At 38.2% G+C, this 27,040-nt stretch overlaps 1 protein-coding gene across 6 annotated transcripts in view; it reads right to left on the bottom strand.

The window, feature by feature from the left end:
- nckap5l (NCK-associated protein 5-like) overlaps positions 1-27,040 on the bottom strand; it is an 807,388-nt gene that overhangs the window by 35,313 nt on the left and 745,035 nt on the right. For all 6 annotated transcript variants that reach the window (XM_060827141.1, XM_060827140.1, XM_060827143.1 and 3 more), the window contains 4 exons: positions 20,142-20,459; positions 19,015-19,169; positions 12,073-12,202; positions 10,851-11,023 (listed from right to left, as the gene is read on the bottom strand). In XM_060827141.1, coding sequence (XP_060683124.1) covers positions 10,851-11,023; positions 12,073-12,202; positions 19,015-19,169; positions 20,142-20,459 — 776 coding nt within the window. The remainder of the gene's footprint in view (positions 1-10,850; positions 11,024-12,072; positions 12,203-19,014; positions 19,170-20,141; positions 20,460-27,040) is intronic.

The following is a 27,040-nucleotide window of genomic DNA, read 5'->3' as shown; positions in this document are numbered from 1 at the left end:
GCCATGTCTTTCAAAGAAAACACATGAAAATTGCTCCATGGACAAATAGAAACAGTAAGGTGAGGCTGTAGGTTTACACAAGTTGATGCGTTCACTTAGGGCACTATTCACTGCACATACATCATCTTTCAAAATCACATTGCCTAAACTAGTGTGTGGTGTCTATTGCCTACTATACTAGAAGCTGTCATTGACTCATGATTGGCCTTACGATACAGCTATTCATTCACCAGACTTTAATCTCGCACATCAAGTTAGAAGCTGGTCATCTGAAGATGAAGGAATATTGTCACAATGTTGGTCTTTTTAGAAGATTACTATGCCCTTGAGCTTAGCTCCCCCCCCCCCACCCGAGTGTGGGTCATTGGCTACACTACAACTGGGCTAGGTTTGAAAGGTTTATTGGGGCCCTTTCTGTTTAACCCTAACAGGTAATGCCTCTGGCCTAAGACCTTCATGTCTGAAAAAGAACCAGAATAATCAAAGGGGAGTGGGCCGGCTAGCTGTTAGGTTGACCTTCGTTTAGGTTAGAGGTTTTGATTCAGTTCAGCAGCAGTGTGTATGTGAAGAAAGGCTGTTGGTTCACCCCTCCTTCTGACTTGGTAACCTGTAACTTTTTGTGTCATGTGCACTCCTTGTTCTAAGGGGGTCTGTTTGTTGTGATTGTTGCAAGTATTTTTGGAACAGCATTAATAAGTCGGAATAGCCTGTCGGGTTTTTGGATAAGTTGTTATCCAGGATTCTATTTTTTGTCCTTTGTGTTTCATTCTGTAATATTGTAAATAAATTCTGTTTTTTTAAAACTTGGTAGTTGGACCTGCTAATTTACTCGGGGAATATCCACTATACACTTACCTAAAACAAACAGCAAAGTTACGGTCTGGGCTACCTGCTTAAAAATGTTTTGAGGGGTCCATAAAAAAAAATCTTTCAAATGGTAAAAACCACAGTCAATGGCAAAATATGCTACAATCAGATTGGTAGCTCAAATTTACCCAACCAACGTCAGAAAAAAAAAAGTGTTCTAATGATTTACCTAACAGCAGATTTTCATTTAGATATAATTGATAAAAGCCACTTTCCCAATTTGTACCACCTAATAATTGTAGAGAGGCTGTAGAATGACAGTAAAGCTAATGGAAATCAAATTTTTATGTGGTTTCCTGAAGCAATGTAGGACCTTTCTATGTAATAATGTTAGTGTTCTGATGGTTTCAAATAGAAGGACTGACTACCTACTGGCAAAAATGCAGCACTATTTTTAAAAAATTCTGCCCGATTCGCAGGGCATCAGAGAAGTGAAGATCACCTCTAAGGTCTTTCAAGTTACTGATGTATAAAACCTCCTTAACTCCTATGGTCCTTAATTAGCTAATCAGAGAAGTTAGCAGGAGCAGCTTGGAAAATATTTCATTAAGAATTTGTATTCAAAACAGTGTGGTCAGGATGATTGGAAAATTGGCTTACATCCGCACCAAATCCAAGGCAGGAGTTACATCAGTGCCCAATAATCAATGCTCTGGGGGGCTCGTTATGCCAGGTTGGTGCTTGGGGCAAGATACTTAGGCCAGAAACAGCCCTGGGGTCTATGATTTTGGTCACTGGCTGAACTATTTGGCAGCTCAGGTATGGGATGGAAATGCAGCTGATCAACAGGAGCATCTTTGCACTGATAGGAGATTGGATAAATCTTACCAACCAGGAGGAATACTTCAGTTCTCCTGGTTCCACAAAAATGAGCAATATAGAACCAGATTATTTGTTGAGTAGTCTCCAGGAGTCTCTCTTAAGGATTTCTAATTGAACAACTCAACACTTGGGTCAACAGATGGAGCATAGATGTGCAAGCTCCTGCCATTTGTACATGGATTTTGTGTCTGGCTTCCTAGAATTAGGGCGGCACGGTGGCACAGTGGTTAGCACTGCTGTCTCACAGCGCCAGAGACCCGGGTTCAATTCCCGACTCAGACGACTGACTGTGTGGAATTTGCACATTCTCCCCGTGTCTGCGTGGGTTTCCTCCGGGTGCTCCGGTTTCCTCCCACAGTCCAAAGATGTGCGGGTCAGGTGAATTGGCCATGCTAAATTGCCCGTAGTGTTAGGTAAGGGGCAAATGTAGGGTATGGGTGGGTTGCGCTTCGACGTGTCGGTGTGGACTTGTTGGGCCGAAGGGCCTGTTTCCACACTGTAAGTAATCTAATCTAAGTAATCTAATCTAATCAATTGGCTTTGGATCACAAACTACATATTAGGGAGTCCTAATAGCTAAAGAGTCAAGAAGAAAATCCTATTGTTTTGGCAACTAATTCAAGAATATGTTGAATTCCTTCTTTCTTTCAAATTCAAAATTTGTTTTACAAAAGTTTCAAAATTGCTAAAAGCCCGTGGGTGAAATGCAGCATAAATATTTGCAAGCTCAACAGCAGCAAGACAGTAATATGTTAACCATCCGATTTTGCTTTCCAAAATGTCACTGAATTTCATTAGAAGTTAGTTTTTCCCTCTCACCATGATTAATGCTGGATTAAGAGACAATTGAAATGCATTAATGAGCCTGTATCACTGCCAAGAAAGATTTCATAAGGCAGTTTTACAACCTGATTGTAACTCCCTAAAAACTGTCCCGACTTGATGTAAAATTTGCAGTGATTTTTTTTAAAGCAGCTCACCTTGTCCTGCAAAATGTGAACAATGAATTTTCCAGCACAATACCAATACTGCTGGAAAGGAAATATATTGATCCTTACATTCAGGAATAACTCAAAAGGAGATTTCTAGTAATGTCTGCTTTATTTGCATGCCCTATACAACTAAAAGGTTGGCTGAATTAGAGCATCCAACACACAAATGAAATTTGTGATCACAAAAATGAAATTTGAAGCTCTAAAATGGATTTTATCCCAAAGATATGGGCAGCCCCAAGTTATCTTACTCTGCTGCAGTCATGTTGTTGCTTCTTTACTAATGAGCAGTATCAAGAAATACTGAAATTAACTTTGCACCTAAATGCATTATTGTCAAAAATTAGATTATGGTTAACTGGTATTCACCCTTGCTTTTTAGGTTATGCATTTTCAATGTTTAAAAAAAATCTTGCATTTGAACGTAGCTTGCAAGCAAGGGAAAAACGCTGCTGCTGTAATCACCAAACCATTATAATCCTTTTTTTAAAAACCTAATGTTCAGAATCCTGCAAGTTCAATTTAAATACCATATAGATCTTTCTGTAGTGAACAATTTATTGCTGAGGACATTTGTAGGATTGGACCAAATACAAAGGCATCAGAGCCAATATACTTTCATGGTCAGTGCCTCCCATTTGTCATTCTGAAAAGTTAAATACTGATAGGCAAATCTCTTGTGTATTACAGAACTAGTGTATTACAGATGAAGTTCATATAATTAATTAATTTTTGGTGGCTACTTCATTACTACCGAAACAACTCCATTAGAAAGAATATTTAGAATTTTTTTTTCTAAAATTGTGTAAATAGATGAGTAACTAATGGCTCGAGAAAGAAAGTGTGCACATCCACTTGAAATGCCAAGTTAAAATAAAACTGTCAATTATTTCTCAATGTAAGGATCAGCACATTTCTATTCTGTCAAGGTTGGCATTCTGCTGAAAATTCATTGTACATTTTTTATAGGACAATATCAACTGTAAACAAAATGACCAATTTTAAATCAAGCAGGATTTTTTCTGGAAACTATGCAATGCAATCAGGTGGCAAAACTAACTCATGAAATCTCTAAGTCTTAAAAACAATACAGGCTTATGAATTGATTTTCATGGTTTCAACCCATTAATCATGGTAAAAGGGGAAAGAAAAAGCTTCTATTTACTGGAATGACATTTTGGAGAAATAAGTCTGATAGTTGATAAGTTATATAGGACATGCCCCTCAATAGCTGTTATTCAGCTTGTTTCATCTTGTAAATATATGCATTAATTTCTCCCATGAATTTTTATAAATTTTGCTGCATCTTGTATATGAAAGGTAGAGGGGATTGGATAGCGTCTTATATTAATTACCATTAATAAAGATCATGTTTTCTTCTCCACTGCTCAACGTACCTTTAAATTTTCAAAATATTAGAGTGTTGCAAGACAAGCCATAAATCTACTGCAGTATTTTAAACATTGCAACACACTTATTATTCTCAGAACTGTAGCCAACATACTCGATCATAGCTTTATAAAGCCTATTTTATCATAACGTAATACATTTACACAATGTTGCTGCTTCCTATTCATTATTACACATCATTAGTGTTATAATGGCTGCATTATCAGGAAAATATAAACAGTAGCTTTGGCAAAAATAATATTTAATTTAACCCATTGTTAGGTGAACGTAGTCAAGTAAGTTACTTTCATTTTTCACTCAATATAATTCACCATTCCAAATCTACAAAATATATCATTTAATCATTGATCTTGCATTTCTCTCTTTTGGAACAGGTTCTGAGTTGGAATTCATACAAAAGTAGAGGGTCACATGTGAGCTGCTTTCCTACCTAGGCCTTCCTCCTCTCCCTATCTGCTTTATAGTTACAGTTTTGAGGAAAAGGACAAGAGAAGGTGTAGGCATCTATATGCATCTCTGGTACAAGTAGTTTCAGGACACTCACTTTCTCACTTACCCCCTCCTACAACCCCACACTGACATGTGCGCACACAATCTCTCGCATTGCCCCCCTAAACACGTACACTCCATCCTACACACATAATTACATTCTTGCTCCCTCACACATGAAGGTAGAGAAGGTAGGGTCAGGGATTGCGTAGGGAACTTGTGTGGAGTCTAAGCAGATTTAAATGAGTTTTTTTGCTTTAGTTTTCACGAAGAAAAGGGACCTTGTTGTAAATAAGAAGTTTGAGCAGCTGGGAAATAGGCTTGAATAGATCAAGATTGATGAAGTTGATGTGCTGGAAATTTTGGCAAGCATTAAGATTGAGAAGTCCCCAGAGCCAGACCAGATTTATCCTAGACTGCTCCAGGAAGCGAGAGAGGAGATTGCTAAGCGCTGGTGAAGATCTTTGCTTCCTCACTCTCCATGGTAGTTGGACCAGAGGATTGGAGGGGGGTGAATGTTGTTCCTCTTTTCAAACAGGGTAATAGGGAAATCCCTAGCAATTATAGACCAGGCAATCTTATGTCTGTGGTCAGCAAGGTTTTGGAAAGAACGCTGAGGGATAAGATTTATGAGTATTTGGAAAAGCATGGCATGATTAAAGGCAGTCAGCATGGCTTTGTGAGGGGCAGGTCATGCTCACAAATCTTATTGAGTTCTTTGAGGAAGTGATGAGACAGGTCGGGGATGGTTGGACAGTGGATGTGGTGTTTCTGGACTTCAGCAAGACATTTGATAGGGTTCCCCAGGGTTCCCCATGGCAGGCTCATTCATAAAGTCAGGAAGTATGGGATACAGGGAGATTTGGCTTTCTGGACTCAGAATTGGTTAGTCGACAGAAGGCAGAGAGTAGTTGTAGATGGAAAGTATTCTGCCTGGAGGTCAGTGTTGAGCGGTGTCCTGCACTTTGTAGTTTTTATAAATGACTTGGATGAGGAGGTTGAGGGGTGGGTACGTAAATTTGCCAATGACACAAAGGTTGGTGGTACCATTAATAGTTTCGAGGGCTATTGCAGGCTGTAGCGCGACAGACAGGATGCAGAGGTGGGCTCAGAAATGGCAGATACAGTCCCATCAAAATAAATGCAAAGTGATACATTTTTGAAGGTCAAACTTGATTACTGAATATAGGATTTAAAGACAGGATTCTTGGTAATATGGAGGAACAGTCCTCAAAGTTGCCACCCAAGTCGATAGGGTTGTTAAGAAAGTATATGGTGTTTTGTCTTTCATTAACAGGAGGATCGAGTTTAAAAGCCTCGAGGTTTTGCTGCAGCTCTACCAAATCCTAGTGAGACCACACTTGGAATATTGTGTCCAGTACTGATCGCCCTATTATTGGAAAGATACAGAGGCTTTGGAGTGGGTGCAAAGAAGATTTGCCAGGATGCTGCCTGACCTGGAGTGTTTGACTTATAAAGAAAGGTTGACTAAGCTCGAACTTTTCTCTTTGGAGAGGAGGAGGAAGGGAGGTGACCTGATCGGCATATACAAGGTAATGAGAGGCATGGATAGAGTCAATAGCCAGAGACATTTCTCCAGGGCAGGATTGACTGGCACAAGGGGTCATAATTTTAAGGTGTTAGGAGGAAGGTATAGGGGAGACATCAGAGGTAGGTTCTTTAAGCAGAGGGTTGTGAATGCATGGAACGTGTTGTCAGCGTTGGTGGTGAAAGCAGTGTCATTAAGGACATTTCAGTGATTGCTGGACATGCACATGGGCAGCAGTGAATTGAGGAGTGCATAAATTAGGTTATTTTATTTTAGATTAGAAATAATCCTTGGCACAACATCGTGGGCTGAAGGGCTTGTTCTGTGCTGTAATTTTCTATGTTCTGTGCTTGGCTTTGTCTATGCCAAACAGCAGGTCAAGACAAACATACTGAGAGTCTAAGCTCTGGCTGAGGGGGAAATGAGCAAAAAAGCAAGGCAAGGCAGGGAAGAGATACTGTAAAGTTCATGAGCACTAAGAAACCCTGGAATGTACCCTGGTCCAACTCATGAGTTGAGGGTTTTTCCCTCTGCGGTGTCCTGTCAATGGGTTTCAAAGTGCAGCATTGAAGTATGTACCTCTATGTACCTTAAGGTTACATTTAGGTTGCACGTGGTTGTCACCCATGGAGTGTGGCCTGAAATATTAGTGATTACTTTTAGTCCAAAATGGAGGGCCAGAGAAGCAAGCAACAAGCTACAGTCTCAAGCCACTGGTATCACTATCTGATACCACTGTCATTATCTGATCTCTGTCTGGTTAATGGGAGGAGGGATAGCTGCTCATAAATGAGGAAAGATAAGGTAATAATGGCACACTAATGCATCCTTATAAGTCTCTCACTATTCACTAGTGAGATTCTTGTATTGCCATTCCATACTTGATTGGAGAATTGGATATTTTGTGCTCAACTTTGAAAATCTAATCATTGATGATCTTCTCCTATTCTCCCAACTTTCTCACCAATGGCCATATCAGAGTTTTGAACTGTTCATATGTAAATAAAGGGTGACCTGGTAACAGGATACCAGCCTCTGCGGAGTTATTTCATTTAAGATTTTCTGCTAAGATAATAGCTTCTGAAAAACAGCCCAAGCATTAATCCTGATAATCCCTGGGTTATATCATTAAACAATGGTTATTACTCCAAGAACATTTTTCTTCAACTCTCAATGGCACAAGCAGCTTTTAGTTAACTTTTACAGGGCTTAGCTTTAAGTAACTTTGCATTTTGAATCTTTTATTTAATATTTATGCACATACTGACTTTTTTTATTTTTAAAAAGCAGTAGATTTAAATAAGTTCACATTGAGAGAGTGTCAGGTACCAGAGTGTCGGCATGCCTGACACTCCCCATTTTTTTCATGAATCTTTATTCAGTTTTCACCACCAGGAAGAAAGGAAACACCTGAGTGGCCAGTGACAAGCAGTGCCCTTCACATCAAAGGGCAATGCTGTGTGAGCAAACAGTGATGGAGAGGGCAGGGACTAAATCAAAATAGAGTTGGAGGGGGAAATAATGCACTCCACTCCCTGTGGCGCCCACCTCTCCCTGAACAACTCCAAGGTGTTGGTGGACACCGCGTGCTACACTCCCCCTTTATATCTGTCAGCCAGGACTCCCTGATTGGAGTATTAATCTCATCCAATCAGGGAACTCATTCCAGCATGCTGACTTCATTCTAAGTCGAAAACTGTGGCACTGAAAAAGCATAGCAGATCAGGCAGCATCCGAGGAGCAGGTGAATTGACATTTCGGGCATAAGCCCTTCATCAAGAATGTCGGGGGGGGGGTGGGGAGGTTGTTAGGTAAATAGGAGGGTGGGGGTGGGAGTGAGGAAGTGAGAAATAGTATCAGTGTAATGGTGGAAGATGGACTGTTCCAGGTACATGAAGAGGCAGGCATAGGTGGGGCCCACTACAATCATGACTAAATTCTCAAATGATTGATGGCTTAGTTCAGTTATTAAAAAGGTAGCTATCTTTGTTATGGGTTTATAAGCACAAGTTAGATTTATGATGGATTAGGTACTCAAAAGTTCACGAATGAGAGTATATCTTACGTACTATATAGCTTAGTCGGCTGGACTATAGATTTGTGATGCAGAGTGATGCCAACAGCCCCACAGTGGCTGAAGTTACTGAAGGATTTTCCTTCTCAATCCTTCCCCTCACCTGAGGGTCATTACCAGTCAGCTCATCCTGTCCAATGAGAGAGCAGCCCTATGATAGGTTTATGGTAACTTTACCAATATAGTAAAGACTGTAAAAGACACTTGAACCTTTATTTCACTTGAACATGGCTTCTGAAGTATTTTTAGGGTGGATCATGTGCATTGACATGAAAGGACAAAGGGCAATGCATGGGTTTGCTTAAGGTAGTATCAAGTGCCATGGGACTATGTTGGTGCACAGAGGCGGATGCTGGCAGGAGAATGAGATATCAGGGAGAATATGTGGTAATTCCCTTGAAGCAGAGGTCATTGTCCTTGCAACACAGCTGTACACAGACTGAGCGATAAAGGGGTAAGGTATTGAGGACTGGAGGACCTAATAATTAAACAACAGAGACAAAGTACCAGAGAACCGAGGTGGGCCCTGGGCCTTCTGAACGGTCTGTCTGTGGCCCTCAGCAACTGCTGTGCATATCATTGCTCTCAACTAGGGCAATGGGAATAATGCTATCTTGTTCCCACTCTTCCAGCCATAGCGAAGAATCCACTCGTTAGTGGAGTTTCTCCTGAGGTGCAAATGGCAAGTTGGAGACTTTCCAAATCTGCTAAGTGATGCTGAAATCAGAGTCAAAGGAAGGTTTAGTAGGGAGATTGGGAATGCTGTATTGAGGGAGAGCAATTGGAGAAAGTTTGGGTAGGGAGGTTTGAGATTGGAGGCTGGGGTAAGATGAGAAATGTCTGGTTGAGACTGGTGCTTGTGGTTATAATTGCAAAGAACTGAAGCTGGCTAAATTGGGGGTAGGGGATGGTGGGGAGAGGGCTTTTGAGAAGCGTCTGTTCCTTCTGGCAAATGAGCAGAGCTGAAAAAGATCTAAATTGTTAGATCTTGTGGTTTATGTCCCCGTTCAGTTGCCAGATTTCCCAAGCACTTGAAAACAGCCCACGGCATTTGTGTCAAAACATGAGTAAAACCTGAGGTACACAGCCTCATTAAAATATTTGCATTCCATTAAAAATTGTAAATTCTCTTCCACTAAGCCTGTGCACTTTCCACTAGTTTAAAATCCTCTCACCCAGTCTTTCCACTCAATAATGATTTAAAAATAAGGTATTGTTTATGTGTTCAGCTTACAAAGTAACAGGAACATTTATTTGATATCTGGAAGCTTAAAATCAGCTTTTCAACTTGCGATTTCTGAAAATTATTCTGGTTCTGCCTGGATATAATCCTGAAGGAAGAAATGAAATTCCTGTCTATGGAAATTACAACTGATTTTAGATTGAATGTTGAGCAACCAATATGACAGCATATGATGAGATCAAAAAAGAAAAAGTATCGAAAAGAGACGGGTATTATAATTTAAATGTAAAAATTTGGTTGTTTGGGACACAGCGAACATAAGGAAGGGGTGAAAGATAAATCTTTGGAAGTAATGGTACGGGGAAGGATCAGAAGTGATTGCTTAAGATCCTATTGTGATATTCAGACAAGAAAGAGTAAATCTAAATTAATCTAGTCCCAGTGAGCCGAACAATGGAGAATAAGATTTATAAGGAGAGGCGTCTGATATATCTAAGATTGCTGATGAGTTGACGAGTTTGGGAAATTATATCACAAGCAGTTTGTCACTTTGAATATTGCTTGGGACATTTTGAGACCTTGGGATGGAATGGATTAGAAAGATTCAAGCAGAGAATTACATGAGAGATGGGTGTGAATTTGGAAGGCACAATAATTTTGAGGATTTTGCAGATGAAGGAGGAGGTGCTGACAATAGTTTTTTGCAAGGTCAGAAACATTTATGTTGCTATTTTGCTTTTGCAAAGGTGGAATAGATGGTAACATTAAAGGGGAGGGGACTAATACCTAAATAGCTGGAACTATTAATAATAGAGTGGAAATCTAGAGCAGCATGGAGTGGACACTGTAAAACACTTGTAACAAAATACATGTGACAATAATTAACCAGTGTTCAGAATAAATCAAATCTAGATGATCAGTAGTTTCAACACAACAGATGAAGGGACCAATTGACAAAATACTTAAACTGCCAATAGAAATTATAGAACAGGGAAAATACCATTATATTTTATGATTATATATTGATTTATTGGACAGTGTATTGGATAGATATTACAAAAATAGATAATCAAAACAAAAATAGTGATGATAAGTGCCAACTCAGCCAAAAATCAAGGTCATTTTTATTTGCATGTGTCTGATGTTACCAGTAAAACATACAGCATTTTGATGAAATGTCATCAACATTAATGCTGTTTCTCTCTTCAGATACTGCCTGTACTCCTAACTGTCTCTAGTGTTGTATGTTTATATTTCAGATTCCCAGTATCTGTATTATTTGATATTTATTTTTGCAACTCTAAATCATGCACAGTTGAGTGTGATAGAGTAATAATAGCAACTTCAATGTTTCAGACATCCACATAATATCATTAAGATCAATTATTAAAATACAGAAGTGTTATATTGTTTATATGAGAAACTATTGTAATGAAAAACAAACACATTAAATTATATACTTACACTTGGATTATCACCAACCTTGCCATTGTTACATAGGTTACTACGTAGCTGTGTAACACCGAATTGTTGCATTTCCTTTCCATAATGCATGTATAGATTTGGCTGACAGAAGCTGAGAGCTGTCGATGCACTTCCAAAGCATGAGTATTTGTCACTATGGTGTTGCTGATTTCCTGAAAGAAAATGGAGATTAAGCTTATAAAACACAAATATGGAATTTAATCATTGACCCTTAGGTGTTCTGTGATACGATGTAAGATTAAGTTATGGGGAAATTAACAAGGTTGTCTGGTCAACCACCACTGAGAAACACATTGATCATGGCTCCACTTGGCATCAAAAATCTATATTGCTCATAACAGTGAAGCCACTAACACAGCAGCTGTGAAACCATTTTAATATTTATTACTTTATGCCCACAAAACTTAATATTTTATGTTATCCCACTAAAGTAGACAATATGGCCTGGTTAACAAGAAAGTATTGAGGTTAGTTAATGTCCAATATGAATTTGGCTCACTTATAATTGAGAAAAAGGAAAGGTAAAGTGAACCAATATTACTCCAGTGATGTCAGGACTCTTTGGATTTTGCAAAGTGGCGATGTAGGTGGATGGTTCGTTCACCTGCCACTTTCAGTGTATCCATAGGATGGGGAAAAGTTTCATTTTACTGAGACTTATTTGAAAAGTCATCCACAGGAATATAAAGGCTTTGTTCTTTAAAGTAAATGAAAAGTAGTCTCATCTTTGCTACTGAAATCTACAAATGTAGGAATATAAACAACTAAATAGAAGCTGTATCCACAGAAAGCAGGTAATAAAAACGGTGAGTAGGAGGTGGAAAACATTTTTTGTCTGCAATGTAGCTGCCACTGTAGTTTGTTTGAATAAAGTGGGTGTAACAAAAAAAAGCAAATAAATTAAAAGTGGTTAATCAACATAATGATAAAAAAGGTCAAAATTATTTGCCTGCTATATGCACAGGACATTAAAACCCTTTTAATTTCTACAAGTATATTGGTTACACCTAAATCATTTATGTGATTGTCATAGATGTTTTTACTATTACGTTTTGAAAATGAGCCAAAGTAAACTTGTACTAAAATAGGACTATAAACTGCCATGGGATATTAGGAGAATTTACAGTGTCTAAAGAACATTTGTTGCTGTGGAACCAGTAACTGCTTAAGGTTAAGATATAAGATTTTAAAATTACTTTACCATGCTTGCTGTTTTTCATTTTGCTGAATAATTCCTTACGCTCAGTTCCAGTCTCATTTGTCCCAAATTCTGCTTCTGTTTCATTGTCACTGCTGCTGGCTGAGTATGAACAGAGATGCATGGCTTGCTCCTGCAAAAACAATCGTACAGCCGCTAGAACATATCTATTCATTTCATTCAGATACTTCCATTACGTTTTGCCAAAAGGTTTCCATTTTGCATTTGAGGGAGAAAAATATAAATTTCAAAACCAGTACACTACCTCTTAAGATTTTGCTGCAAACATTTATCTCACATTTGTTTTGGTGGGACTAGCATTGTGAAGCAAATAGATTCATATAATTTTATTTTTAAGGTTTTTTTTCAAGTATGTTCAGATACAGAAGTAAAATGCTCTAATCCAAAACCTTTGTTTGTGGTAACAGAAGGCAATATTTCAATAGACTATTATGCTATTTTAGCAGAGTTTTGCATAAATTAAAAACATGGCTATAGGATTTATCTACCAATTCTAAAAATCAGATTATGGCAGCAATAAAACTCTTTTTAATGGAAACTTTCAACCCAAATAATCATGCATATTAATAATAACAAAAACAGGATAAGATGATTGGCACCTTTCCTCACCACCATAACTTCAATGGCAATAGGGATAGACAACAAGGCCATCACAAAAATCCTTACTCAACTGCTAACAATGAATGATATGCAAAGTACATTGGCAAGCACACTTATTTACGAAAAAGGCAGTTGCACTTCAATGTAATTAATTATTTGCAAGACAAATCATTTTAATATTTTATCTGATACATAGTAAATTGTTCCATATTTTGTGTTTTCTAACAACAGCACTTACTTTGGTATACATCTCTCTAGCTAGGAAAAAAGCATAGAGAGTTCATGACTCCAATAGATTTGTTCTTAGATGACACATAGGAAGGAATAATCAATTTGAAGTCACAGGTAATTTAAAAACTGCAAGATTAACTAGACAAATGTAGCTGAAATTAACCTTTTTTTAAAAATAAGTAGACTAATAAACATCTTATTCCTTGAGGTATTCATTGATGGCCTTTCAGTAATTAGTCCTTTACACAGTTCCATAGTCTTAGAAAATGTACTCTTAAATTTATTTAAATAGATGATAAATTAATTATCCCAATTTTCTCTTTATTTCAAATCAATACCTCTGAGGCTACATCATTTCAATGTGTCAGAACAAACTTTTTTCAGTTACAGAAAACAAAAGGTATGATTTAAATGATTAGTCAGGTAATGCATGTTAATTATAATCATAATCCAACTTTGTCTGCAAATGGATATGAGTCATTATTTGAGTAATGCTCCAATGTAGAATTTATTAGACAAACTTTACAAAGGGCCTAATTTCTCTGGATTCACTATTCTTTTAATAAAACATTACCTAAAATGTATATTTAAAAAATGGACACCAAATGTAAGGATTTCACTGTATCCTTTTATCACTGTTCTAGGACTGCTTTACTAAAAGCAGATAGGATAGGAGTCTCCATTCTTCGCTGCCTGTATCTAAGATTTTTTTTTTAAAAAGTTTCTGCAGTTCCTAGTGGACTCAATTCTAGACTGTAAATCAACAATGTACTATCATGAAAAGAGCAATCTGATCTCTGAGCCCGGAAGGATTGCTAATTTGAGAAACTGGGGGCAAGAGAAATAACGGAGTGGGAATTCTGAAGTTTGAGTAAAAATATATTTTGAGATCATACTTTCAAAAATACTGGAGTAAACTAGAGATAGCTTTATTATATCATTAATAGCATAATGTTAGATCTCGGCTGAGAGAATATGATATAGACACCAGTTGCCAAAAGTCAAATTGCCCATTTCACACCTTGATGACCACAGAAACCAATTATAAAATAGAACAAATACTTTGGGTTCAAAACATCCCTCATGCAGGCAACTGCTTCCAAATTAAATTTTCTTAAAAAGGTCAGGGGGATAAAATGAGCAACCCAACCATCATTATGACACAGCTTTTTCAGATAATACATTAACATTGATCTGTTATTATTCTATTGCCTATCAAAACATGTTTCATAAACTGTTGCATGCCACTTTTTTGAATTAAACCATAGAAAAGACAAAAGCCATTGAAAGCTAATGTTCTAACAAAGATTTTTGTTTAGAATCATTTTTTTGTAACCAACATAGTCAAATTTACAGAATAATCCCTAACTAAAATCTCACCAACAAAATTCCAATTATGCAACTTTTACCTTATTATGAACAAGAACCAACACAATGTACACATAAAATAACAGACAAATAGTACTCCAACTAGAAAGGTAAACTTCACCTCAACATTTGATCTAGTAAAAATACACTTTTCTGTAACCATCAGCGTTCACATTACCCCTTGGCAGAAAAGTCACAGTTCTCCAATATGCTAATTTTTTCATGTAGATGAGGTGTTCAACCTGACAACAATTTTCACGTTTATGTTCACAAGTATGCTTACCATCAGTCAGGCACACCTCTATGAACCTTTGCTCCCTCAGGTCCTAGCAGAACCAGAGGTGCAATTTTCCAGAGTTCCTTTTCAAGCAACCAACCAATAACCAGTTTTCAGGTTGGCCATTTCTGGGAAAACATCCAGCTTTTTGGCAATACTAAGCTATTCACACAGCTTTTCAGGTTTTAGACACTTCCAGCCCACTTCCAATGCCTGTAGGAGCTTCTGTTCCTTTTCTGCCAACCAGCAAAACTGATCTCTTCCAGATAGCAATTTGCTTCATCTCTTCACAAGAGTTTTGTGTGTTCCTTTTCTGTCTCTGTCTGCTTTCTTTTTGTGCCAGTATCTGTGCATTGCCTGCAAGCCCCCTCTGCTTGTAGATCTTTTTTACGTCTGACAGCTAGAGTTTTTTGTTATAACTTCCTTCCCATCATTACTGCTTCTACATCAAAGGTCACCAGGTCAAATGGACCAATATTTCTTTTAAGACAATTATAGTTGATAATTTTATAATTGATGCAAACTATTAACTATGCCTCAGCTGTCAAAGGCAAGTATTTCATATGCCTTTTAATCAGTGCCCTGATACCTTCAGAGATGTGTGGACACGCGCACCAAGGTCCCTTTGATCTTTGGTACTATTCAGGGTCCTCCGAACATTCATAGTTGAATCTCACATGTTAGCTCTCACCAGCTACGTTGACCTCCTACTTTGTCATATTGAATTCTATTTGCCACCGTTTTGCTTACCCAACCAGTCCATTCACAATTTCCTGTTGGTTGCATCTATCCTCCTATTTATCATCCCACCAATTTTTTTGTGTGGTCTGAAAATGTTTTGCTCATACATCCAAAATTTAAGTCCAGATCATTAAGATTCACCACACCAAAGACTTCAGCACCCTGCAGCTCCTCACTGGTAACAGAATTCCAATCACAGAAACACCCCTCCAGGATCACCCTCTGCCTCCTGCATTTTCACTAATTATGAATCCAACATGGCATTGCCTCAGATTCCATTGGGTCTTACTTTCTTAAATAGTCTGCCATTAGAAACCTTATCAAAACCTTTGCCAAAATGCACACAGACCACAACAAATGTGTAGTTATGCATTGTGAAAATGCTGAGCCTCGAGGATGACAAAGTGGAAACAAGTCAGAAACGTTAAGTCGCAGACAAACTGGCACAAGACAGTGTGCACACCGAGATTTTGCCAGCAACAAGTAGTTAACTGATGTATGATGATCAGTTGATGATATAAGCTTTCTGCCTGCCAACAACCATGTGACTGGTTCCCAAGTAGCAGACCAGCTCACACGAGAGAGTGAGATCGTCAGAATCCTTGGAACCACTACAGACAGGTGACTTTGAGTTATTGTTAATGCAGCTCGAGCATGAGGAGAGGCCAAAAAAAAAAACTAGAGATTGCAGAAAAAGACAAAGAACGAGCAGAAATAAGGTAAGGAAAGGGAAATGGAGTTGTAAAAAAAATCAGAAAACTAGGAAGAACAGTCAGCAGTTGTGGTACATGTTAGTACTAGCATGGGTTGAAAAGGAAATGAGCTCCTGCAGCAGGAATTGAGAGAGTTAGGTAGTAGACTAAGGAGGAAGACCAAGGTTATAATCTCAAGATTGCTTCCAGTGCCATGCACTACTGAATCGGTATAGGAAAATAGATCAGTAAAGAGATGTTGGAGGAGGGATGGCTTTAGATGTTTGAATCTAAAGGAGGGTGGACGCTAGGAAATTGTTTCGTTAGGCGAGGAGACTAGGACCCATGGACACAGCCTTAGAATTAGAGGGGGTCAATTCAGAACAGAAATGCGGAGACATTTCTTCAGCCAGAGAGTGGTGGGCCTGTGGAATTCATTGCCGCAGAGTGCAGTGGAGGCCGGGACGCTAAATGTCTTCAAGGCAGAGATTGATAGATTCTTGATGTCACGAGGAATTAAGGGCTATGGGGAGAATGCTGGTAAGTAGAGTTAAAATACCCATTAGCCATGATTGAATGGCAGAGTGGACTCGATGGGCCGAATGGCCTTACTTCCATTCCTATGTCTTATGGTCTTATACAATATTTTGGCTTCAAGTAGCAAATTCCATAGGCTCAACACTCTCTGCAAGAAGAAATCTCTCTCTCCCAGTGCTATATGGTGTGCCCAATATCCTTGGATGGTGACCCCCTGGTTCTGGACTATCCCTGCATCAGAAACATCTTTCCTGCAATCACCCTCACGCTGGTTGGTTGTATTAGAATGTTTGGGTTTCTATGAGAACCAACCCCTCCCCCCCCCCCACCGCCACCCCATTATTGTGAACTCTAACAAATATTATCCTAACCAATTTAACACCCTGTTCATGAATCAGTCCTGCTATCCCAGAAATTAGTTTAGTAAAACCTCACTGAGCTCCCTCTATAGTAAGAACATCATTCCTCAATAGGGAGATCAAAACTGAACACAATATTCCAGTTGTGGTCTCCTCAAGGCCCTGTATAATTACTAGGAGAAAGTGAGGACTGCAGATGCTGGAGATCAGAGCTGAAAATGTGTATGTTGACTATGAAGATGCAGATTATGGTTGAATATATTCTGCTGCTACCAATGGCCCAAAACATTTCATGGATGCTCAGTTGCTAGATCTGTTTGAAATCTATCCTACACAATGATAATGCCAGACAAATCAATGGAGGATATTCTCAGTGTGACGATGGAGCTTGGTCTCCACAGGGACTGTGTGATGGATGATCTTGCTTAAACTGATATGAACAGATGCATTAGAATTTGATCAGTAGCAGAGCTGTTGAACCACTCTTGATGTTAGACAGACTGTCACCCAGAGTACATTCTGCACCCTTGTTATCTTCAGTACTGGGTCCAAGTGCTGTTCAGTGTGCAAGAATATCAACTTGTCTGTCAGGAAGGATAGGGAGGGGATGATGGCAGTAGGTGGTAATCAGTAGGTCATTTCCTTTCCCTGGTACCAGGCTTCATGGGTTTGCAGTTGAATAAATGCTGCAATTAAATCCTAGACACCACGAAACATTCACTTTCTGCAAATATTTTACAATTCTTCTTTCAAAATCAAGTTTTTTTTAGATCCCCAACATGTAAGATTTAGAAGCAAATGCCATTACACACAAACATCTCTAAAACTTATTTCCCACAATTCTACAGAAAGAATTTGGAAATAAAATTAATCTCATCTCAGGGTTCAGAAGCCGAATCACTCAAGTAATTGTACCCAAGTGATAATGTTATTACAATATAACAAAGTCTGTTGTGTGCTAAATGCCAACAATATGGAAAGAAACTAAGATACTGTAAAAAGAAGCAACAATGCTCAAGCTGTTAAGATTCCTATTACGCTCAATGCGTCAGTGCCTGCAACATAATCTACATTGGCCTGGATTTCACTTCCAGCAAAAAAAAACATCCCCAGCTACTTTTCACACTTGTACTTTTTGTAGGCTTTTGCAATTTAAAAGCTTCATTGTACAACTTAATTATAGAATTAATTCAGTAAGGTAAATCATAGCTATTTATAATGTCCAGTAATCAATAACTCCCAAATAAATTGTCTTTCATGCTTTTTATATTACTATGTTGATTGTATTTTCAATGATAATGATGGGATATATGCAATTATAATGTATGCAGTATTTATTTGCTTAAGTGATCATACCTTTCACCTGTAATTATTTGGCACACATATAGCATATCCACAGACACATTTATAATCTTGTCTCACACACTGCATAACACTTTGCATTTTGCTTTAGGAAAGGAAGACATTAGAGGGTAAAGCCTGAGCACTTTATAAATATCACTGCTACTCTGCAACATTCCTGTAGAAGGAAAAACACTTGCTTATATTTTTCTGGGCAATTTATATAAACACTTTACAATACTTTGATTTGTAGTTTTCTATTGTCATTTTCTTTCTAGCTAAAGGTTCACGTCTGACAATGATATTGTGATTTATTTCATTGATACAGGAAAATATCACTGCTTGTGTCTCGAGAATGATGGATATCAATGTGACTGCAAAGTGATAACATAAGCAAGGGTTCAAAAATGTCAAAAAAGTGAAAGCAATGTCAAGCACTTATGACTGTCATCTGAAAGCCAAGTTAGATTACAGCATCAAAATCACATCAAGTCATCTGTCTTTTCTCACCCATCCTGTTTAGATATTAAATAAGAACTTATTCAACTTTGAGAATGTTTGTGCTTGCAAATATACTCTTAATATTTAGTCTGTATGTGGAGCCTCTTTCATAAAGGTTTAATGTGATCTTCTGAACAAAAACTAATTGAGAAGTGACTAACATGACAATATATATCTAACATATATTCTAAACCAGAAAATGTATTGGAGAGGCATTAAAGGTTTCTCCTGAATTAAAACATCATTTTTTTAAATTTTAAACACAATTATGTCATACCTGTGTACTCAGCACTCGAGAGCTACTTGGCTGCGGCAAATCTTTCATTTTCTCTGGAAAGCGTGAGTGTTCACTTTTACAAATATTTGGAAGTTGGGCAGGAAGACGTTGCTGGTTCATATCATCTTGTACTTTATATTTAGGCACCAGGAATCCTAGAATAGAATTGTATCATTTATTTGCTTCAACTTCCCCTTTAAATGAACAAAGTTACTCTTTCTGTTAAGGGCAAATGCTCAACATAATTTAACAGAAATTATCTATCAATTTATTTATTTTGATATTTTATTCTTGGTAAAATAATTCATAACTGTATAATAAATAATATAGTTATATAAGAATGCATGCAATTTTCTCTATAGATGTGCACAGAAAATAAAGTCAGCTAGCAAGTAACCAGGTGGCAAACATGGACACACTGACTATCTGGTTTACAATATCTTGCGATGTTGACATCTTGACATGTTAATTAAGAGACCGTACTCTGCCATTGTCAGTATGGTGACGTCGTGCAACAAGATCTCTACAGACTTTTCCTATTACCCAGTCTTCATAAAACAATCCATTGCCCGTGGATTCTATTCAATTTGTTATAATGACAGTATTTAATCACATAGCCTGCACTATATCAGAAATAAGGTCACATACGTGACCACTGAGCTGCACAGCAGATAATGTATAGCTGAGGTTTTTCACACGAGCTGCTCACAAATACATACATTATCAGTACAAATACTTGAGACAAAAGGAATATTGTTTAAATTACTATATGCTAATGTTCAATTTATATTGCTATATGATGATTATGCTGTATAACCTTCAAATATGAAGTATAATGGAATAATATGATAAAACCATCACTGATGCACAAATCATTTTATTAGAAATTGTTCATGTTGCATGAGTTTAATGTGAGGTTTTACATTTAAAATTTTAATATGAATATGATAAATGCCAATAGATTTAAAATCCTGCCAGTTGCCTCTTCATAGACTTCATAGCGATATGCTTTTCTGGCAGCAACTCATATTCTCTAAGTTAATTAATCTCTTTATTCCATGACCTGTTATCACACTATGCAAAGAGATTTGGAAATGTGACTTGTTAAAAGTACATTTGACATTTACCTGCTGTAGATGGCTTAGGAAGGCAACTTTGAAATGCCTGCACAGCTTTGGCAGCCACTGTAGGATCGGACGTTGAATGGCCAATCTTGTCTGGCCCAGGAGTGCTGCATTCAGCTCGGCAAGGCACTTCTCGTTCAAGTGTTTTTGCTTTTTGAGAAACATTGATCAGATGGGGTGCTTCCTGCAGGGATAAGGATAGGTCGCATTCAAGGTAGGTTCTTGTTTTGGGAACATGCCTTCCTGTTATCCGGTTTGTAGAATCGGGAAGGGGAAATGTTCCGATTCCACTGTCCAATGTTCTCATCTGACAGCTGGACCCTGAGTTAAATGGAAGAATATGAGTGGTTGGAGGAATTGGAAATACTGACAGTTTCAGGCAATAAAATGCATGATTGCAGGGAAGAACAACTTGGAAAGATTTGCTAAAGGAATAAATACTAATATTACGAAAAATTCTTCCCCATATTGATGCAAACATTCTCACAACGCAATTCTGCAAAGCAAATTCTAAGTGATTCCTCAAAGTTTCTGGTTTTGAAATGTATTGTTCATGTTCACCTCTTTCACAGAAATACAGCACAAGGCACTTTCTTTATTTGTATGGATATACATGCCTGAAGCAATTTGTTCTAACTGCTGCTACTGAAACCCTCCTCCATGTTACTCCTGACTTGGCTATTCCCATGCATTTTTGGCTGACCTCCACCTAACAATTCACAATTCTACAACACCTTTACCTTGTTTTCAGCCACTTCACTGGAATGTTATAAAGCAAATTTTGACACTAATCTATATAAGGAAACACTAGAGCACATGGGAAAAGGTTTGAGAAAAGAGGTAAGTTTTGAGAAGTGTCTTAAAGTAAAGAGAGGCAAAAATTTGTTAAGAAGAAAACTTCAGAGCTTTGTTCTTTGCAGCTGAAGACACAGACATCCAATGTGGAACAATTACAAACTGGGCAAGCTCATGAGGCCATTCAAAGCCCATCCAAAATTCTGATGCTTTGATTCCAAGTTGCGTGAAGTCATATTCAGCAATCACTTGATGTCAATCGGCACTCACTCCCAAATAAGCAACAGCTGTGTTTTAAAATTCTAATCCTTGCTTTGAAATCCTGCTATTGCCTTGTCCCTCCTTATGTCTGCAACCAGATATCAGGAGCAATGGAATTATGCATTTGGTTGAACCATGACAGCACTACTAAGGTTAGTAATTTACCTTGATTTGCTGAAGTATGGTATAATATGTTGTTGCTGGTTTTCTCTACTGGTGTTGACACTCCAAATTTCGTTACACATTTTGCCCCTCTCCACGAAGTAGGAATAACTTTATGAGACTACAGATGCTAAAAACTCAGTTTCCCACCATTATATTCACAATTATTTCTGGGTGGTTTAAAATAAGCCAGGATTGTGAGAGACAGATGAAGTTAGAAGTTCATAGTCTGAATATGTTCAACAATGATTCCTGCAGCTCAGCACAGCTTTTGCATGACCGTTGTTTTTTTTTTGGTGATCTACTCTCAAAGACTGACTCGCTTCTCACTGATCATTAGAGTGGAACATCTAGGTTACCTCCACCCATCCAGGGTGCAGTCTTTAAGAATCAACTGAGCACAGTTTAAATACCACTTCAAGCAGGAAGAAGTGGAGGAGTGCTATGGACTGGAGCCAAAGAGAGCCAGGCAGCATTTGAGGAGGAGGAGGAGGAGTTCAAGCTAGTAGTCAGCCGACAGAATTGCAGTACATTAGCCTTTGATGCCACTACTGGACCACATCAATGTCAATACCTGACAAAGGCTCATTGACCTGAAACATTAAAACCTGAAACTTCTTTCTCTAATGACGCTGCCTGATGTGTTAAGATTTTCCTGCATGTTCTGGGATAGAAATTGCACCTTAACTTTATTAAGATAAAAATAAGCAAAAATCCTCTATTAATCTGAATTGGTCTTTCTATATCATCTCTATAATTTTAGTATTCTAGTGTGGGAGAAAAGCACAAAGCTTTACAGTTATACAGAAAAGTAAATCTATCAAACAACATTATATGCTCAAGCACATCCTACCTATTTCATATAATTCATGAATTATTCCTAGCAGTTTACTCATTACACCCAATGATGATTCATTAAGATAACAAGTACAATTATTAAATTAGACTTCAAACAAAAATGTTTACAATACTTCTTCCCCACACACTTTTTTAATGTCCTGACCTTGACTGAAGTAACATAATTGCAACTGAAAAAGTAAGTTGAAATCCTAGAAATGCAGAGTGATCGCAAATTCTGTTCCATATTTGTGAAAAGTAATAAAGAAAATACTTGAATCACTAATTTATTTCCTGCCAACTCTGAGCCGATAGACCTTTGGTTCTCAAAACTCCTTCACCTAATTATCTCCATTGAAACCTTATTTTTGTTAGGACAGTGACAGTCCAGTTCTAAACAAAACTTTTGTCACTAATTTACACTAACTTAGCAAGCACAGAGAGATGGGAGTGCTTTAAACCAACATTGCATATTTAAAATAAACAGTATCTAATTGAAGTATTTCAAGTATGACTGTTATCACACAAATCAGAGTGCCTTGCATCAGAGGAGACAGGGTAAAGGGCAGCAACTCCACATCCTAGTATCTTCTATTTTTGTGACCTAATATGTTGGGGCCTGGTGTAGCTCAGAGGATATCATGGAATCATACAACAGAAACATACCCTTCAGTCGTACTGGTCTACGCCAAATCATATATCCCCACCTGACCTAATCCCATTAATCAGCAATTATCCCATATCCCTCTAAACCTTTCCTACTCATACACTCTTAAAAGTCATTGTACTTGACTCCACGACTTTCTCTAGCAGTTTGTTCCATACACATATCACCCACTGTGTGAAAAGGTTACCCGTCAAGTCCTTTTTAAAATCTTCCCCTCTCACCTTAAAACTATATCCTCCAGATTTGGCCTCCTCCACTCTTGGACAAAAACCTTGGCTATTCACCCTTATTATGCCTTCCATGATTTTATAAACTTCCATAAGGTCAGTCCTCAGCTTCCGACACTCCAGGAAAAAAAGCCCAAGCTTATTTTGCCTCTCTCTACAACTCAAATCCTCCAATCCTGGGAACACCTTCATAAATCCTTTTTGCATCCCCTCAAGTTAACAACATGCTTTCTACTGAAGGGTGACCAGAACTTTCATAGTGTTCCACAAGTAGCCTCATCACTGTCCTGTACAGCTGTAACATTATGTCCCAACTCCTATACTCAATGATCTGCCCAATGAAGGTAAGCATGCTGAAGTACCTCTGCAGTATCTCATCACCAAGTGACCTTTTATTTATTTGTGGAGCTTGACACTCATCCAGCTATTTCAGAGTCAGCTCTCAGAATGAATAGGATGTCTGACACTCCTTTTTTTTATATATAAATTACAGCAATATCAGCAATTGTCACATCCCATGCAAAATAATCAAAATAATCTGGTCATCGTTGAAATAACTCTACAGAGGCCAATATCCTGTCACCAAGTCTCTATTTTGTTACACACGGAGAGTCTTTGAAACTGCTCCAGCTCCCTCAGAGCCAGCTCTCAGTGAACAAAATCACTGGCACTCTGCTTTTTTTTTCTTTTCTTTTTGCTTTTTTTTCCTTTTTCCCCACACTGCCACCTTTCTGCAGTGACACTCCTTTTCTTATCTGGCAGCCAGGGCTCACTGATTGGACCAGACCAACAGTTCAAATTAGGGAATTCATATTCAGTGAGGTTCACCTGGCTGACCTCATTAAGATCACTAACATGTGCCTCTAAGGTAAGGGATATAATATCCGTAAGTTTACGAATGGGTTCCTCAGTGTCGACTTGGCGGTCTCCTCAGAAAAATGGGCCAGCAAGATAATAAATTCTGTACAGCTGACCCAGAGAGTTCCTAGATCTTAGCAGGTGCTGCAGTTATGCACTTTGTGAAGTGTTGGGAACCTGAGTTCTGTACATAATATGCCAAGTGTATTCAAGACCTGTGCAGTAAATAGGCCTCTAAGTAATGCATAACTTATACTTAAGAGCAGCATTGTTACAGGCAGATGGATATCAGGCAGGAAAGTGAAGGTGAAGTCAAGATGTGACTGAATTGCCGACTGCTCTTAGCTCTTATATTCAAACCTTACGCTGTTGTCACATCAATCATCAATTATCTTCAGGACAAACATACAAACCAAACACACAATTGGTAGTTGATCCATAGTCTATTGTACTTTACATTTAAAAGATAATATTTATTTTGGGGACTCATGTGTTGCAGTAATAATGTCCCTTCCTCTGAGCAAGGAGGACCAGATTCAAGCTTCACCTGTTTTAGAGGTGTGTAATAACATCTCTGAAAATCCCTAATATTTCTTCAATATTAAACATTCTGACATTTGTATCTTCCTTGTGAAATTTCTACACAATTATGAAAAGCAATATTAGAAATATTTAAAACCAATCAAACTCCAGTGATTAACTTCACTATTCTTTCCGTTATCAATAGCATTTAAAGTAACAGCAATGGATTTGGGGACCTTTAAGTCATCTAATAAGACAGCAAAGTATTCCAAATGGTGAGAGTGAAGCATTGCGCAGGAACTAATGGATTTAAGTGTCCATGCACACAAATCGTTAAAAGTCATTAAAATTGTAAATTGAATTCTAGAATTTATCTCAAGGGAGTTGTAACACAAAACTAAGAAAGTTGTGCTTCAGTTGTCGGTGGCTTGATCAGAATTCACCTGGAGTAGTGCATTCAGTTTTGGACATCACAGGAAAGGCATTTTGAATGTGACAGAGATTATGTCAGATTGATAGGTTAAATTACAGGAATAAGTTGCATAAACTTTGATTGCACATTTGTGTTTAGAATGTTTGGGGTGATCTGTTCAATAATAAAGAGATTCATTAAAAGAAATACAGGAAAACTATTTCCTCTTGTGGGGGAATTGAGCACTACTCAGCAGAGTGCTAAAATTAAAATCCCAGCAATAAGGACTGAAATCAGGAAATATACAATTGATATTAGAAATCTAAAACTTACATCCCCAAAAGGCTGTCATTGCTGTTTTCATTTAATTATTGTTCATTCATGGGATGTGATAAGACAACACCTAAAAAGAGTTTCCTGTTAGTTGGCCAATCCTTTGTCCATGGGAATATATTGCCTCCCCCCACTCCACCAAACTATGAGCTCTGAAGTGTGACCATTTCCCACATAACCACAGAAAATTTACAGCACAGAAAGTGGTCATTTGGTTCATCATGTCTGCACCAGCTGAACAACTAGCCACTCATTCCCATCCCATATTCTAGCATCTGGTCAGTAGCCTTCCAGGTTATGGCACTTCACGTCCAGATCCAGGTTCCTTTAAACAAGTTGAAGACTTCAACTTTAACCACAAAACTGGGCATTTATTTCCATATGCCACCAAAATCTGGGGGAAAATATTTTTCTTCAGGTTGCCTGTACTCCTTCTGCCAATTTCCCTTAAATCAGTGTTCCCTACTAATTAATATTTCCTCTAGGGGATCTAGGTCTTCCCTGTCCATTCTATACAAACCCTTCATAATTATGTGTGTCTCAGCCTCCTCTGTCCAAAGGAAGAAATCCATACTTGCCTCATAGCTACAATGTTCAATCTCTAACAACATTATTCTTTATCTCTTCCATACTACCTTTGGTGTCATATCGCCCTTCCGATATTATGGTGACCAGAACTGTACACATCTCCAGATGTGGTCTAACTGGCATTTTCAATAACTCCAGCATTATATCCCTGCTCTTGAATTCAATACCATAAGACAGAGGTCTAGAAATAGGCCATTCAGCTGATCTGCTCTGCCATTCAATGAGATCATGCCCGATTTGATAATCCTGAACTCCACTTTTCTGTTTTTTCAACATAACCCTTGATTCCATTTGCCACTTTTCTGCCCAATCAACCCAACCACTGCTATCTTCTTTCAGTCGAAAGCCACCCTCTATCATTAATCACCTGGCCAATTTTTCTGTCATCTGCAAACTTACGAACCATACTTTATTCATAAAGTCTAAAGCATTAACATTTACCTCAAACAGCAGGGGACCTAAAATCGAGCCTTGTGGAAAACCACTGGAAATGCTTTCCATTCGCAACAACATCTGTTGACCACGATCCTTTGCTTCCGGTCACAGATCCGATTTTGAATCCAATTCACCACATTCCCCTGCATCCGTTTTTCTGATCAATCTGCTAATGTGCAATCTTATCATATGCTTTGCTGAAAACCATGTACACAACTAGGAGAAAGTGAGGACTGCAGATGCTGGAGATCAGAGCTGAAAAATGTGTTGCTGGAAAAGCGCAGCAGGTCAGGCAGCATCCAAGGAGCAAGAGAATCAATGTTTCTTCAGGATTCCTGAAGAAGGGCTCATGCCCGAAATGTCGATTCTCCTGCTCCTTGGATGCTGCCTGATTTGCTGTGCTTTTCCAGCAACACATTTTTCAGCTCCATGTACACAACATCTACTGCCCTACTCTCATCAATTCTCTGTTACTTGCTCAAAACTTTCCAGACCCTCCACATTTAAATGATGCTTTTCCAAGTAATGGTTAATCTTATCTCTCAATTTTGTGTCTCGTAATTTGGCCACACAAAAGTCAGATTGACCATATCCACAGCTTCTGCATCCGTGCACTAGGTACAAGTGATATGCACAACCTTCTCTGTAGTCATAGAGCTGTACACCATGGAAACAGACCCTTCGGCCCAAATCGTCCATGCCGACTAGATATCCTAACCAATCTATTCCCTTTTGCCAGCAATTGGCCCATATCCCTCTAAATTGATATCCCTTCCTATTGTTATACACATCCAGATGCCTTTTA

Source organism: Hemiscyllium ocellatum, chromosome 7 (genome assembly GCF_020745735.1).
Source record: "Hemiscyllium ocellatum isolate sHemOce1 chromosome 7, sHemOce1.pat.X.cur, whole genome shotgun sequence".
NCBI classification, from domain to species: domain Eukaryota; kingdom Metazoa; phylum Chordata; class Chondrichthyes; order Orectolobiformes; family Hemiscylliidae; genus Hemiscyllium; species Hemiscyllium ocellatum.
Note: the sequence above shows the minus strand (reverse complement) of the source record. Positions and strands in the feature narration are given on the sequence as shown.